Below are 16,605 nucleotides of genomic sequence, written 5' to 3'. Positions count from 1 at the left end.
TGCTACAGAATTCAGCCTGTCTTCAATCTAGACAAGGAGACACACGTGTACACACATATCGAAGTCATGTGCCCATACTCCCAAGAAACTCTGGCATGATGTGGTTGTCATGGTTGTCATGAGAGAGACAGGTGATCCTGGAGTAGGAGGGGCCAGGACTTAAGGACCAGAGTCTATGGGGTGAGGGGTGGAAGTGCATCCCAGATGGAGAAAGGCCGAGGAAGGCGTGTGAGGGTGAGGAAAGGTGGCAGGACCAGGGACAAAGAGCCCTGCTCTTCAACCTCAAGAGCCTAATGGGGTCCCCAAGACTGGCATCCAGAGAGAAGTCTCTCCAAGATGGACTCTGGGAAGGGTGAGGAAAGGGGCCCAGGAACACACTGGAATCTGAGTCTAATTTCTCTGAGCTTCCACGTGGTTTGGTGAAGCCACTCACCTGCCCCTGGTGGAGCATGTTCCTGAGCAGCGGCAGGTGCTCCGGAGTAAGGTCGCGTAGGGATCTGATGCCCCGGCGATGGCAGATGGCGATCAAGTACAAGTCATCGAGCTGCGTAGAGAGCAAGGGGAGACCAGGCTCAGCAGGGAACAGACCTGGGGAGGCTGCCAACCCTGGAGTTCTCACGTAAGCCAGGAAGCACCCACCCCTGAGGCCTACAGCACCAGGAGAAACCCCGCAGGGCATCTGCATACCCTGGGCGTGTGGGATGGTCTTAAGGAGCAGGCCTACTGTGTACGCTTCTTGCTAGAGAATACCATGTGAGAGTTCTTTTTTCTTTTTTTTTTGACAGAGTCTCGCTCTGTCGCCCAGGCTGGAGTGCAGTGGCGCAATCTTGGCTCACTGCAACCTCCGCCTCCTGGGTTCAAGCGATTCTTCTGCCTCAGCCTCCCAAGTAGCTGGGACTACAGGTGCGTGCCACCATGCTCTTTATATTTTTAGTAGAGATGGGGTTTCACCATATTGGCCAGGCTGGTCTCAAACTCCTGACTTCATGATCCGCCTGCCTCGGCCTCCCAAAGTGCTGGGATTACAGGCGTGAGCCACCGCGCCCAGCAGAGAGTTCTATATACTCACTCCCCAGAGCTGTCGGGGTAGGGAGCCAGGAGGTTCAAGAAAGAGCAAGGGCAACTCTCTCCCTCCGAGAGTTTACAGTCTTATCGCATGTATGCGAGTAGCTCTACTGTAAGACACAAAATAATCCCAGTGCAGGAGGAAGGAAAGACTCTAGCTACCTGGATGAACCCAGGAAGGCCTCCTGGAAGAGAAGGCAGAGGATCAGGTCTAGAAAAAAGGTAGAATTTGGAGAAAGGGTATTCAGGTAGAGGAAACAGAGCAAAGACTCGGAGGCAAGAATGTATAGGGTACAAATGTATAGGGCATAGAATGTATACGGAAGGGGAGAGGAAGCAACTTGATTTGTTTGGAGTCAAGGCCCATGAAGGGGTGGAGTGGGGTTTGAAGGCTGAGAAGGGAGCCAAGGGCCAGCTCAGCAGCACACACAACACCAGGGCAGTTAGCTTGTTTCTCTCTTCCCCTATCGCACAGGATACCTTCCTGCTGTCCTTCCTGAGCACAACCTGGCTGAAAACCTGGAGGTCACAACAGTACAAAGAATCAAAGTCAAGATCTTGTGCCAGAGAGCAAATGAACTCTTCCTCTTGCTGAGAAAACCCACCCTGCTCACCTAAACCCTGGCCTTGCCTGGTAATTCCATCCATGCGCCTGGAAGGCCCCAGACATCAAGGCTCTGAGGGGCCAGGCACGGGGAGAACCCAGCAGTGCCCTGCCCTGCAGTCTGAGCTACCAGATTCCTTGTGGAGATAATTTGAGGACCATGACTCACCCAACCACATTTCCTGGGGCCTCAAATTGAAAATTCAGGATGGGCTTTTCTATATGACTGGCTGATATCCAACTATGCCATGGTCTTTACATGCCATGAACATTCTTTCCTGCCAGAGTTCTAAGAATCTGTGTTCTCTGCCTTAGACCTTCTGCAGATGAGCCCACAGGAAGCTCCACGTGTAGCTGAGCTACATGCACCAGGCCTCAGTTTGCCCCAAGTCCCCTGTGTACTCTCTCATGGCCTGTGGCCAAGAAATGTACTCTCTCACTTTGGACTTAGGAGTCCAAAGAGAAGCCCAGAAACAAAATTGCTTGAACTTGAATTTGTGTGCGCGCGCACGTGTGCACATGGTGGTGAAGGTGTATGTTTTCGGCTGTTCTATGCGTCACTGTCACCGAACTCCCAAATAATAGTAACATTTGTTTAGATGATGTCTGCTGACAAATCACAAACACGACGCTAACTCGCAACTCTCTGCTCCACTGGCACAGAATAGGGCATGGAGCCTGGTGCTGGGTGTCAGCCCATGGTGTTGGGTGTCAGTTCACAGGCTGGGTAAGGGAGGGAAAATAATCCATTCTTTGATATTAGACATGACCCAAAATTTCCTGCTGGCAGCCAAAGGGCCTCCTCGCTCAGAGAAGTCATCTGAAAAAAGCTAGCCCAGGGGCAGGAAAGGGCCTCAGGCTGGCGCCCCAGAAGGTGGCCCATCAGTCACTCTGGGAAGACAGATAGACATCGTCAGTCTCTTTTTACGAGTCAAGACAGTAAAGTCAAAGTAATAGTTTCCTGGCAGGAAGAAAGAGAATTGCTGGAGCTTTGGAGAGCCATCTCTTAACCTCTGGGGTGACTCAAAGGAAGAGTTGCCTGGTCTGAGAACTTTAGACCAAAGAACTTAAATCATGTGAACTGAAAATGCATGTGTATCCATATATACATGTACATATATGTTTATATACCCAATATAGAAAGGTTACCAGAGACAAAGAAATAGCAACAATAGTTGTTTTGGGGAAGGGAAAGGAAGGGCTGTGGGGTGAGGAAGCATACTTTCACTGAATATCCTCTGTACTGTGTGCATTTTTGCCACATGCATGAACTAAACCTACAAGAAAATAAACAAATAAAAAAAAGGACACACAGGTGATCCTTTAAGAGAACAGAAGAAGGGATGTTATAACCTCTAAGGAGGCACAGTCTCTAGCAAACAGGCACCTGATAAATACATGTTGAATGGATGAAAAAATGGATTATCTCTTTAATTCAGGGCCATCAGTTTGGAGACAGTAACTTCCAGGACCAGTGGCAGGAGGAGATTCAAGGTGGCTAGGAAAGCTCCTCAAAGCAAACACCAGGGTGCCTCCCTATCCCCAGCCCTTCCCTGTCCCAAAGACAAAGGATAGAAGCCCAGGCATGGCCTATCTTCCTGCTGGATACATTGCCTAATTCAAAGAGAGCTACCAATTCAGTGCTGTCACAAGTCAAAGATTTGAGACGCTAAAATACAGCATCATCAAAAGTCAAGTAAGAATTAAGGTCGGGCGTGGTGGCTCACGCCTGTAGTCCCAGCTACTTGGGTTGCTGAGGCACGAGAATTGCTTGAATCCAGGAGGTGGAGGTTGCAGTGAGCTGAGATCACGCCACTACACTCCAGCCTGGGCAACAGAGTGAGACTCTGTCTCAAAAAAAAAAAGAATTAAGCAAATGTTAAGAAGGACCACACCTGCATCGCTATGAAGCAAAGTGTGACGTTTAAGCTGGCCCTTTCATGACCCTTGAGGACAAGTAATTCCAGCCCTGTGGCTGGCAGCCAGAGTGCAGCTCCTAAAGTCTTTCCTGTCTTAAAGGGGACAGAAAAAGGGAGGTTCCACTGGCAGCTGAAGCAGAGCCTGGAGGCACTGGGGTCAGAAGGACGGCAGATTTCTCTTCTCTGCCGTGGGCTCAAATGCATTCAGGGCTTCTGGAATACAGACGGACAAGTCTATTGTTGTCCCTCCATGACCTTAAGACTGCGATGCCCTGGCAAGCTCTTCAGTCTTCAAGAGTCTGGTGCGGCAGAAGGTCCTCCTCCTACCCCACACCTCTATGGCCCTGCTGGGATTCTCATTAACGGTGGGCCCCGCCTCCTGTGACCCAGGCTCTGACCCCGGATCTCTAGGTGCAGGGCAGACCCACAGGACAGATGGGGGTTTGCAGAGCCACCACTCAGTTTGAGACAAGGGACCATCAGGTCCTACCTCTTCAAATGCCTACAGAGCCAGTCCTGGCTCCCTCCTTCAAGGCCTGAAGGTGGCACAGGCAGAGAGAAGCTGCAGGGAAGGGCAGAGTGGATGCAGGCATCCCCTTAGCCTCTCACTGCAGCGCCCCACACAAGGAGAGCCCTCTTCTTTGAACTTACTTGGCTCTAGGGAATCATCGATCAATGCTGCAACTTTGGAAAATCCCTTCAAATTCTTTCCCACCCCTTGGGTCACATTTGGGAATTCCCACAAGCCTCTTGTCAAGAGACGAATTATGCTCACTTGCCTGTGTAACCCTGAGCCAAAATCCCACCCCTTTATCCCACGTCAAAACTGAAGGCGTCATGGGCAGCCACAACTGGGAAAGCACAGGGAGCGAGCCCGCGGAGGGGCAGACGAGGCTCACTCCAAGGCACCTTCTCTACAAGAGTCTCTCCAGCCTTTGACGGGTGCAGAAACTAGACGGGCCCACCGAAAGCAGAACGGCACATCTGAGCCTGGATTACTCCACAGGTGAAAGTGCAGGAGAGAATATGTCTGTCTGCTCCCAGCGCCCATGCCTGCCTGCCTACCTCGGCCTTATCCAGGCCCTTCTTCTGTTGCAGGCTGAGCACAGCCAGGTTCCAGTCTGTGTTAAGAACAGCACTCTCTGCAACACAGTGGCTCTGCCTGTTTCTGACCCTGTCAGGGTATAAAAGCTTCTGATACTCTCAGGTATAAAAGAGGTGGTGGTAAGTGACAACTCTGGTGGTGGGCTGGTCTGGGAGAGACAGAAGACCACAGGGAACTGGAAAGGGATACCTGTGAGGGAGGACGGCTCCTCCCAAACCTGCTCCTTAGGAAAGTAGGAGAAGCAGAGGTGCTTGGAGAGGTGCTTGGAGAGGTGCTTGGAGAGGTGCTTGGAGGCAGGGCGCGGGGCCCAGGGGCCCACGTGGAAGTCTGGACTAAGCTACTCCACAGCTCGGGCTGAGGAGGAGATGCCTCGGGTTGGTCACCATGGTTCCTGCCTGCCAGTGCTTCAGAACACGGGCCTGCCTGGATCTGCTGGTGTCAAGGGGAATGGAGAAAATGGAAACACCCCACCCGAGGGCTCCAGATGCGGGTGGAAGCACAGGTGGCTGCCCAGACCACTTGGCTGGTAAGGAATGGCCTATGTAGTCATGGGCACAAACATCACCCCATTTTACCTCTTGGGTGGGAGGACAGCCAGAAAGGGCTTTAAGCTGACCCATTAAAGCAAAAGCACTTATGTATGACAGGTATCCACCCAGTCCCCACAGAGAGCTCAGGCCAACCCTTGTTGGTTAATTATAATCTGCTTAGAGACAGGCCAGCGTGAGAAAGAGGGCAGTCAGAAGGACCAGCACTTACAGCAGGGTGGCCAGAGACCAGGACATTCCAGCCAGAAACCTTTACCTGCTGTTGGTTCCACTTGAGGTCAGGGATGAGGACAAAACCATCAGAGGGATCTGGGTTCTCGAAAACAATCCGGTCCGCTTCAGCCTTCTTGTCGAGAATGTTATACACCCACTGAAAGGAGGGGGAGAGAGATGGTTCACAAATCCACTCATCACCCCTTGAGAGATACCCCAAACTGAGCTCGGTGCATTCCCTGGCCTCTCCAGGAGACAGAACCAAGCCATAAAAGGCCGCCACGCTCAGAGGATCTACATCTGGGCTGCCCTGTCCCCAAGCATCTGTTCTTAGGGGTCCAGAAGGGACTTCCCCCTTCCCACTCCAGCTGGCACTCAGCCATGCGTCATCACAAGGGTCTCTGCAGCTTGGATGGGGCCAGGCTCTTCCTGGTCAGCATAGTGCACATGCTCTGCGGAGGCTTCACAGACCCAGGCTGTGTCTGCCCTCTATAGCAGTGACCCCCTCCACGGCTCACAGGACTCAGGGGAAGAGCTGCCTCCATGGATCCTATTTCACTCTATTCAGGACTATGGGGCAAAGAGAGGTAGGAGGCTGAGGGCACCGCGGTTTCCTTCTGTGGAGGGGCCAGCTACCCACCAGGGCAGTGAGAGCCTTTGCCTCTAGCAGCTCATGTGTGCACGTTTCCCGCCGCGCTGGGATTCTCATCAGCAGTGGGCTCAGCACCTCTGCCCGCCTGGAGCCGCTGCAGATGCCGGTTTATCAGCAGTCTCTGCTGACACAGGCCCCGCATGGCAAAGCAGAAACGAAAGCTATGTAGAGACACAGAGACAGTGACCTCACCAAGACCTTTCAGGGCTACCCAGGGCTCCCAGCCCTTGTGTCACCCTTGGATCAGCTGCTGTCAACAGTCTGCAGAGGACCTTTCCCAGGCCTGTGTTGACCCAAGGACATCACTTTACAGAGATGGTCCTGGAGGCCTGTCTGAGGTTAGGAGGCTGCAGGAGGTTGGGCTGAGAAGGACCCTGAGCTCACAGGCCTCAAACCCCAGTACCCCCAGCTCTCCTCTACTTCCCCCAGCTCTCAGGGCCCTTTGCAAACATGAACTCATGCAGGACAGTGAACTCTGCCCTACATCTGGGGGAGAGACCTGCTAGGAAACCAGAGAGGGGAGTGGCTGAGGACATACTACTGCCCCTTCCTCCTCACAGTCAGAATGGTCTCCGAGCTCACTGATGTAGGAGAAGGAGCCATGGACACGAGGTGGGATGGGGAGGCCAGGGAACCGACACTACCAGGCAGCCATCCATGGTCCTCCTTCCACTCCCAGAAGTGCTGGACAGGTAGCATCACCGAAGGCTAGAGGCACGGGGACTGCCTTACGGTCCGCACAACTTCACACCTTGAGCCTGGAGGGCTGAACACACTGCATTGCATCCTCGCCTCTCAGCTGGGATGGACTGGGGGAGAGGGCAGCTGGGCCTCGAGGTCTCCTGCAACTCTCTACCCACAGGAAGCATTTCAGCTCAGAGGGCCCCAAACCCCTCACAAGGCCCCAAACCCCTGACAAGACCCACAGGCCGGTCACAATGTGGTCCATTCACAACAAAAGACAGGCAGTTCCCAAGAAACCGAATGAGGCCCCTTCCTGGGAGGGGTCTGGAGGACACCCGGCAGCCACTTCCTCATGCAGTGCCGGGGCCAGAGCAATGCATGGCCAGTACATCCACAGAGGCATTTCCTCTCTGACCTGAAATCTCCTGGGAATGTGATGCCAGAGGAAGAAGCCAGCGGAAATACAAGGGAGGGAGGGAGACGGCATTCCCTACAGAGAGCCCCAACGCACCCCATAAGCAGGCCTCCCCACGGCCCGCCCCTGATTCACAGAAAAGGGGCATCTGCCTGTGACTAGTATAAGAGTGAGAGTGAACAGGTTCTGAGCCAAGGAGACCTGGTTTCATCTCCCAGCTGTCACTGGGTGAGCGACTGATGCCTCCTTTGTAAAATGGGGCTGATGATATCTACATAAGGGTGGTGAAGGTTTTCAGAGAACACGCACATGAAAGCACCTAGCACAGCCAGTATAAGGGAGACCCCCACGAGTGGCAAAGGTGGTGGGATGGTATGCCAGAGGCTACAAAACTGACTGGGGACAGGAAAAGAGGGAAAGGCGGTGAGAGCAAAGGAGGTGGTGAGAGAGGAAATAAGAGCGGGGCTGGAGGACGAGTGACTGCAGGAAGGAGTGATGACTGTGAGAGCAGCTGCACTCTGCCTGGCACTGCTCTCAGCGTCACAGCAACCCTGAGAGGTGGCTGCTATCATTGTTGCCATTTTTTTTTTTTTTTTTTTTTTTGAGATGGAGTCTTGCTCTTTCGCCCATACTAGAGTGCAGTGGCGTGATTTCGGCTCACTGCAACCTCCGCCTCCCAGGTTCAAGCGATTCTCTTGCCTCAGTAGCTGGGATTATAGGTGCCCACCACCACACCCGACTAATTTTTATATTTTTAGTAGAGACAGGTTTTTTTGTTTGTTTTTGTTTTTTGTTTTTTCTGAGACGGAGTTTCACTCTTGGCTGGAGTGCAATGGCGTGATCTCAGCTCACTGCAACCGCCACCTCCCAGGTTCAAGTGATTCTCCTGCCTCAGCCTCCCAAGAAGCTGGGATTACAGGCGTGTGCCACCACACCCAGCTAATTTTTGTATTTTTAGTAGAGAATGGGTTGCGCCATGTTGGCCAGGCTGGTCTCAAACTCCTGACCTCAAGTGATCTGCCCACCTTGGCCCAAAGTGCTGGGATTACAGGCATAAGCCACCGTGCCTGGACATTGTCCCCATTCTACAGGTAAGAAGAATGCAAGTGCAAGGAAGTTCACGCTGGGTCAGCCAATTCCAACCATGAGTATCTGGCTCCTGAGCCTGCACCCTGGGCCAAGGTACATCCTGTCTCCTGGGAGAGGCCTCTGGGACAGTGGCAGGGAGCTGCATCCACGGGAAGCCTCCAGGCCAGGGGCCCAGATTAAAAAAAAGGAGAATGAAAGAACAAAATTCACACAAACACAGAGAGCTATGTAATGGGGAGTGCCACCATCTGAAACCACGCCCAAGAACTTGGCCAGCCCTGCCGATAAACTGGGCAGAGGGTGATGCCATCAGCTTTCTGCAACTCACCTGGCTGGACTTCTTTGCAGTAGGTGACATTGGCAGCTCCCTCGGTACCCTCTCTCCTGCCTTGACCTCCCATGAGACATCGTGCTCCTTCCTTATCACCTCCTGCTCTCTGCTTCTGCCTGCTGCCTTGCACTTCCCCTCCAGCCATGTGTGGCCTGGCCACATCTCCCAGGTGTCTTAGCTCTGCACATTGCTGTGCCTGTCCCTCTGAACAGTTACCTGGAGTAGAGAATGGTGGCTGCCATCCTGGCATCATTCTGTGCTGGAAACAATAGCAGGCACATGATATATGGCACCTCTCTCAATTTCCACAACACCCAGGAGGGAGGAGCCGTTAGTTACATTTTTCAGACAAGGAAACCGGGGCTCCGAAATTAAGGACAATGTCACGCTGCTCTTAGATGACAGACTGAGAATCCAAACACCAGGCTGAGGTTGAAGTCTAGCTGGATGACTCACAAACAGACATTTGTAGCTAGATGATCTCAAAGGCTCCAGATCCAGACATCCCACTGCAGTTTTTACTGGGAAGTTATAAGTACCTCACATCTAAGGAGCCAAATAGTATCTCTGGCTTAGGGCACAGATACTGGGACCAGACTGCCTGGCTTTGAGACCTGTCTCCAAAAGGGCTGCTGTGAAGAATAAATGAGGTGTGAGGCTGGGTGCGGTGGCTCACACCTGTAATCCCAGCACTTTGGGAGGCCAAGGTGGGCAGGTCACTTGAGGTCAGGAGTTTGAGACCAGCCTGGCCAACATGGTGAAACTCCGTCTCTACTAAAAATACAAAAATTAGCCCAGCGTAGTGGCGGGCGCCTGTAATCCCAGCTACTTGGGAGGGTGAGACAGGAGAATCACTTGAACCTGGCAGGAGAAGGTTGCAGTGAGCCGAGATCACACCATTGCACTCCAGCTTGGGCAACAAGAGTGAAACTCCATCTCAAAAATAAATAAATAATAAATAAATAAATAAATAAATAAATGAGGTGTGATGCACATAAATGCTTAGAGCAGTTCTTGGACTATACATAGTAAGTGCTCAATAAATTCCAAACTGAACTCACTGTCTTCCATGCAAACCCACTCTTCTGTTTCTGTCCCCTATACTGGGTCATGAATTATCTTTCTATCCACTCATCACCCAACCTCTTCCCTCCCCTCTCCACGTCAACCAGTTGCTAAGCCCCATCCAGCCCTGTGAAGACCTACCTCTTAAATTGCTCCAGAATCCTTCCCCACTGTCCCTACCTTGGTTCAGACCCATACTGGTTTTTCCCAGTCTTCCTGTTCTATGCTCACCCCCACTCCACCAATTAATTCTGCAAATCGGGCCATATTATCCACATGCTTAAAACCGTTTAGGGCACCCTCACTGCCTATGGCAACTGTTCTCACATCTGATGGTTGTCAGAAATATGAGAGAGAGAGAGAGAGAGAGAGAGAGAGAGAGAGAGAGAGAGAGAGAGAAAGAGAATTCCCAGCTCCACTCCCTGAAGGGTGACATTCAGCAGATATGGAATAGTGCTCTGTGCTCGGTATTTATGAAAACCCCCAGGCAATCCTGATGGTAAGCAAGGTTCAGGAACTCCTGGCCCCCTGGACAAAGTCCATGTGCCTCCGCCTGGCCCCTGCCTACCATCTCAGTGCTGTCTCCTCTGACCTTCCAGCAGCCCAAGCCCCAGTCACACCAAACTCCTTGCAGCTCCCCCAAAGCATCGGATGATTCCAGCTCTGTGTGCCTCTGGACTTGCTCCTCCCTCCCCTTGTGCACCTGGTAAACTTCTATTTGTCCTGTAAGACCCAAGGGGAGGATCCTCTCCCTGTGAAGTCCCAACTGTCTGCGCTGGTCACTGTCCCTCTGCATCACCACGGTAGTTCGTCTAGGCATCAGAGTGCTTATCCCATTGTCACAATTGCCCGTTTACAAGTCTATCTTCCCTGTTAGACTGTGAAGATCCTGTCTAGGTTTCATCATCTTGGTGACTCTCCAAAGCCTGGCATAGGACCAGGTCCATAGTAGGTACTCAGTAAACATAATGAGTGTTGCCAGTTAAGCTGAGTGCTTGTAAACTAGAAATAGCCAAGAAGGAATACATGAACGGCTCCCGTCAGTCAGGAGTTGGAAGAGTAGTGGAGTTTTCATTGTGCTCTTCTCCGAATGGAACTGCATAATGGTATATAATAAGGAATACACATGGCCAGGCACGGTGGCTCACACCTGTAATCCTAGCACTTTGGGAGGCCAAGACAGGTGGACTGCCTGAGCTCAGGAGTTCGAGGCCAGCCTGAGCAACATGGCAAAACCCCATCTCTACTAAAAGTACAAAAAATTAGCCAGGCATGGTGGCAAGCACCTGTAATCCCAGCTACTCACACCAACCACATCAGGGCTTCCTTACTTAAATCTCAGGTCTGCACAACCAGCACAACAGAACAACGGTTCCAGGAGATTCCCTAGGACCCTGAACAGCAGAAACTCTAAGAAGGTGGAGACATAGTTCCTTTTCACTTGGAAAACAGAACAACTGCTGGGACTTTAAAAACAAACAAACAAACAACAACAACAAAAAACAAGTCAGCTTGAGCCAGATGCACCCCACGCAAACTGCTGCCCAGGGAGACCAGGGCTGAACCAGGCTGGGGAAGGGGGCTGGCAGCACACAGGTCTCCCAAGGAAACGTCATTCCTGCAGGCCCTGTCAGCCTCCCTTTCCTTACTCCTGTCAAGTACAATTCACCTTGCAGTGCCCACACACACAGCACACCCTCCCTTCTTCTGGGCCAGGGAGGAGTGGCTGTGAGTTCCTCACATCACAACACCCTCCACCACAGTGACCTGAATCTTGGGGAGAAAAGTGAGAAATGCTCAAAGAGAACAAGGGTGAGTGATAAAGACAAGGCACAGTGTCAGAGTCAGTGAGTGGGCAAGAAACTGACTCATCAATAAGCATCAATCATATTTAACTCTGAGTACTCACATGGGGCCAGTTCCAGGCAGAGGCTCCAGTTGGCGCTGGGCCTAGGCCCAGGGAGGAGTCAGGATCTTGGAGCTAAATGGCCTTGCATCTGGCCTGGCCAGACGACTGCCAGCTTGTGAATGGAGTCCCTGCACCAAATCCCCGGGGCCAATGGGGTCCTGCCTTCTTTTGGACGAATGCAAGGGGGAGTCGGTGAGGGAAGAGTTTTTTCCTCTGAGACTGAGATCCTGCAGGCCGGTTTGCCGCAGGTGAAACCAGGAATAAGAGTCTGGACAGGGTGGGACTAACTCAACATCAGCCTTTTACCCATTCATGGACCCAAAGCAATGGCATAGTCATCCTGAGGCTGGATCAAGGCTACTGCAGAGCAGACACACATTCTTCCAAAGGACTGGATTGCTTTGAGGTCCCCAGAGAGCCTCCATGGCATGCCCAAGCACATCAGGTGGGACCAAGACCAGCATCAGTTCCCCCACCCCCAAAGCCTTCTCTCGCCATGCGATATAAAATGGCAATTGCCCGCCCCAGGCCTTCTGGTCCCACTTATCCTGTGTATTTCTCTCTGCAGCCCTCATTATCTCACAGAGCACACAGATCCTGAGATATCTGTGTATGGTCACACACCGTGTGACTGTGCATGGGATGTAAGCTGCACAAGGCGGGGATTCTGTCCGCCATGCTCTCTACTGTACCCCCATCCCCTCGCCCAGCACAGCGCCTGGCCCCTAATATGACCCCAATAGACACTCGTAAGAGGAGGCACCAGCCACGGGAGCAGTGCTCTGCGTCTGAGACACGCAGCCAGTCACCTGGATGCTGAGGCTCTGGGACTCCAGGTGGGGTAAAGTAATGTTCCTGTAGTCATCTCCCGTCTCTCGGATCAGGCGGAGGTCCTGGCGCAGGTACTTCTGCAGGTGCTTCTCTGTGGCAGGGTAAACCACAGTCGTCTTTACATCTGCAATGACACAGCACAGCCCGTGACAGGGAAGCAATGCCCACTCTCTATGCCACAGGCACCACGGTGAGGAGAGAACTCCCACCCTGGCTTTGATTCCCTGAGGGAAGCCAAAATCCAAGAGGATCATGCACCCCAGATCCACTCCCACAGAGTGCCTTGTGCCACTGCATTCACGAGCTGAGCCACACTCAGAATCTGGAAAACACAAGGTTCTTACCTGTGGGTCACTGGGCCCCTCATCAGGCAAACTCCAGCCCTTCCTGCTCCATCTTCCAGGCACAGGAATGAGAGGTCTCTAACTCTTCTCACATACCAAATTTCTAGGTATGTGGCTTTCTGGACCCAAAGCTGAAAATAATGGCTTAAAGGCCGGGCGCAGTGGCTGACGCCTGTAATCCCAGCACTTTGGGAGGCCCAGGCAGGCGGATCACCTGAGGTCAGGAGTTCGAGACCAGCCTGACCAACGTGGAGAAACCCCGTCTCTACTAAAAATACAAAATTAACCGGGCGTGGTGGCACATGCCTGTAATCCCAGCTACTCAGGAGGCTGAGGCGGGAGAACCACTTGAACCTGGGAGGCAGAGGTTGCAGTGAGCCCAGATTGCACCATTGCACTCCTGCCTGGGCAACAAGAGCGAAACTCCATCTCAAAAAAAAAAAAAAATATATATATATATATATATATATATATGGTTTAAAGCCCAGTAGTCCCCTTAATGACGGGCAGTGCAGCAGAGCGCAGTGGTTCCAGGCACAGACTCTGCAGCCAGACTGAGTTCAAGTCCTGGCTCTGCCTGCTCCTTATTTTATTCTGAATGGGACCTTGGCCCCACCCGGGAGCACGGTTCAGCCGTTTAACCTGTTGGTGCCCCTACTTCTTCATCTGCCAAATGACGATAGTAAAAGCTCCTGTGTCATAAGGCTGGGAGGATTAAACAAGTCAATTACCTGTGAAGTTCTTAGAACAATGTCTGGCACACAGTAAACACCACATAAGTGCTGTGATGTTTAATCCAGGGTTTCTCAATCTCAGCACCACTGACATTTTGGCCTGGATAATTCTCTGTTGCAGGGGCTGTCCTGTGCATTGAAGGATGTTCAGCTGCATCCCTGGCCTCTATTGGGATGTTAGTAGCACCCTCCCCAAGTTGTGACAACCCAAAATGTCTCCAGACATTGCCAAATGTGTCGCCTGAAAGGAAAAACTGTCCCCAGGTGAGAAGCACAGTTTTAAACTAGAAGGATGTCTTGCAGTTTTCCTAAACAGACTCTAGGCTAGCTTCCTGGTCCAAAACCACCTGGTTTTGGTTAAGTCCTTTCCTTTATTTTTAAAAACATCTAGTACAATTGTCATCATTACTCTAACATGTATACATGGTGTTTTAACATAGATCTTAGGGGTATTTCCAAATCAGCTTGGATCTTTCTCAAAAGACCCATGGTTCCCTCTGACTTTCTTAATCTGGGTTCGGATAGGCTCTCCCAGGGAAACCCGAGGGAGCTGAAAACCCAGCGGGCACATTTCACCACCACGAAGTCCTCATACTCACTCACACACCGCAAAACCCGGCTAAGAACTATCAACCTATACTTTCATATTTGGTTTGAGGTCATAGGTGGTTTTAACCCCGCTTTCATACGTCAGTGAAGAGGGTGGGCTGGGACTCAAAAGAGTCATCCAGTATCACACCGTGAAATGTGGCAGAGGCGAACCTGGAACTGAGGCCGTCTCACCCTAAAGCCAGCGCTCCTGCAACACCATAGGCTACTTCCAATTTCTACTTCCAAGTCCCAGTGGGGATGCACAGAGATGACATACCAGGCACGTGGCTTCTGTCCCATCAAACACCCAAGGCCCTCAGCTCTGGGGGGCACAGCAGCACAGTGGGAAGACATGGATGCTGGCCCCAGGCTGGCCACATGACTCTCCATACTGGCTGTGTACCCTTGGGCATGGGGCTTAACGTCTTAGAGCCTTGGCTTCCTCACCTATTAAAGGGTGGTCATCAAATCTGCCTCACAGAGTTGTTTACATTCAATAAAACATGTCAGCTGGATCACTGGAGTTGCTAAATAAATGTCACCCAATCCTGGGAATCCCCGGATCTGACTCTGAAAAGGGGGCATGAAGGCCTCCTCACAACTCTCTGAGGAGCAGCAAAATACTCTTTCTTGCTTCTCACTCTGTTCTCTAACAGCTCAGCGTCATGGGTCATGGGCCAGAGGTCAGAGGTCAGGCACACCAAGATCTCAAGAAGCGGGAGACTGCTTGAAGTAGACTGAACGGCACCACCTTGGCCCTTGCAGTGGACCTGAGGGAAATCCATACATCTGCAGTGGAGCTTGGTGGATGAGAACAGAGATTTTGGAGCCAGTCAGCCTGGGTGCAAGTCCTGGCTCTGCACTTATTAGCTGCGCAACCTCAGGCTAGTGACTGACCCTCTCTGTGGCTTCAGTCTCCTGACTTCTACAATCTGGGGTAACAATAACAGCACCTACCTTCCAGGGCTGTTGGGGGAATGAAACGAGTCAGTAGAAGGAAAGATTCAGGAAGTGCCTCACATGGAGAAAAGCGCTCCCCCCAGGCTAGCCTGGATTCTCTCCACTGTTGCCTCAGTTGCCTGGGTTGGGCAGTGGAGCTCCCTGAGAGTGGGGGCGAGATGGGCAGGGCACAGAGGCAGAGCGGGCGCTGGAGAGCAGCCGGGTTCTGCGGGCAGGGTCACCCAGCCGGGCTCCCAGCCTGGGGCTCCTGGCTGCTCCAGATCAGAAAGCCAACCGGCCTGTGAGCATGCCCTGGTCTGCCGAGGCCTGTGGGAGACCTGCCCCAGCCACCCAGGGTGCAGGGAACCTGGCATCTCACCCAGTCAGCCCCTCCCGCCTCCCCTCAGCAGCAAGAGCATCCACAGGCGCTTATTTTCCAACTGCTCACTTCCTGCCATCCTCCTGCCTTTCCTGAGGTGCACCTGCAGGGATGGGAACGTGACTGCAGGACTCTCAGAGCTCCCCACGTCCCCCTAGAGCACTCACTCCTAAGGGGCCTGGCTTCCCTCAGGTCTCCACCGAAAGCCACACTGAGGTGGGGGCTGCCACCCTCAAACTGTCCCCTGCTCCACAGCTCCCGTGCTTCCTGCCGTGGACTACGAGGCTGTTGGTCACCTCGCCCTGGCCCTCTTTCCACCTTCATGCACTGCCTCTCTCCCGCTTGGGGCCTCTGCTCCAGCCGCGCCGGCTCCCCACTGACCCACTAACTCGCGTCAGCCATGGTGGGCTCCTCTCGGGGCCGTGCACTGGCCGCTCCCACGGCCGAGCTGACCCTCCTACCCAACGAGCCAGGCTGCTCCTTGCTTCATCCAGGCCTCTGCTCTGAGGCCAGCTCCTCAGGCTCGGTCAGCTCTGGTAAAACAGCAGCCCTAACCTCGGGGTCCTCTGTCTCCTCCACCAGCTTGCTTCCTCTTCACTTCTCACTCCCTCACAGCAGCAGGTGGACGGACTGTCTGACTCCCCAACTACTATGCAGCTTCCGGAAGAAAACAATTTGTCCCCAGCACCTGGAATAGTGCCTGGCATACAGTAAGCACTCAGTAAATACTTAGTGAACAAATGAATCAATGAATCTGGCCTTTTCGACTTAAACCCAGGAAGAGCATTTTTGTCCCAGATGAAATAAAACCTCTTTGATACAAATCAATATATTTCCTAATGCTAAGGTTTACGATGGCAGCCAAAAAAACAATGAACGCTGGTGTTTACCTCAATGCCCGTCAAGATGTTGACCTGCAGCTGAACTTCAGGAGGAGTTTGGTCAGGAGTCAATGCTCAATAAACAATCAAACCATCAGGTGAAAACACGTTGGGAAACAGGATACACAGGCACAGTCTCAAAAATATCTCCCATAGATTACTTATTAATTACAAAGGGAACACGAGTCGCTTTACGGCAGCAAAAGGCTACCACCTCGGCCAGGCCATGGGCGTCACCATCACCCCTGCTGGGCACGCCGACATCATGTGCCTCCCGATCATGTGGAATTCTGGCCAAAAACGCATA

The 16,605-nt window shown here is 52.4% G+C and overlaps 1 protein-coding gene and 1 long non-coding RNA gene across 2 annotated transcripts in view; one reads left to right on the top strand and one right to left on the bottom strand.

Moving 5' to 3' along the window:
* DCPS (decapping enzyme, scavenger) overlaps positions 1-16,605 on the bottom strand; it is a 40,022-nt gene that overhangs the window by 1,899 nt on the left and 21,518 nt on the right. The window contains exons 3-5 of the mRNA XM_003819891.7: positions 12,409-12,554; positions 5,498-5,611; positions 434-544 (exon numbers count right to left, since the gene is read on the bottom strand). Of these exons, the coding sequence (XP_003819939.4) occupies positions 434-544; positions 5,498-5,611; positions 12,409-12,554 (371 nt within the window). The remainder of the gene's footprint in view (positions 1-433; positions 545-5,497; positions 5,612-12,408; positions 12,555-16,605) is intronic.
* LOC134731264 (uncharacterized) lies at positions 551-2,985 on the top strand. The gene is made up of 2 exons (XR_010113506.1): positions 551-903; positions 1,541-2,985. It is a non-coding gene; the product is annotated as an uncharacterized LOC134731264 (long non-coding RNA).

This window comes from Pan paniscus, chromosome 9 (genome assembly GCF_029289425.2).
Source record: "Pan paniscus chromosome 9, NHGRI_mPanPan1-v2.0_pri, whole genome shotgun sequence".
NCBI lineage: Eukaryota > Metazoa > Chordata > Mammalia > Primates > Hominidae > Pan > Pan paniscus.
This window is presented reverse-complemented; position numbering and strand designations above follow the sequence as displayed.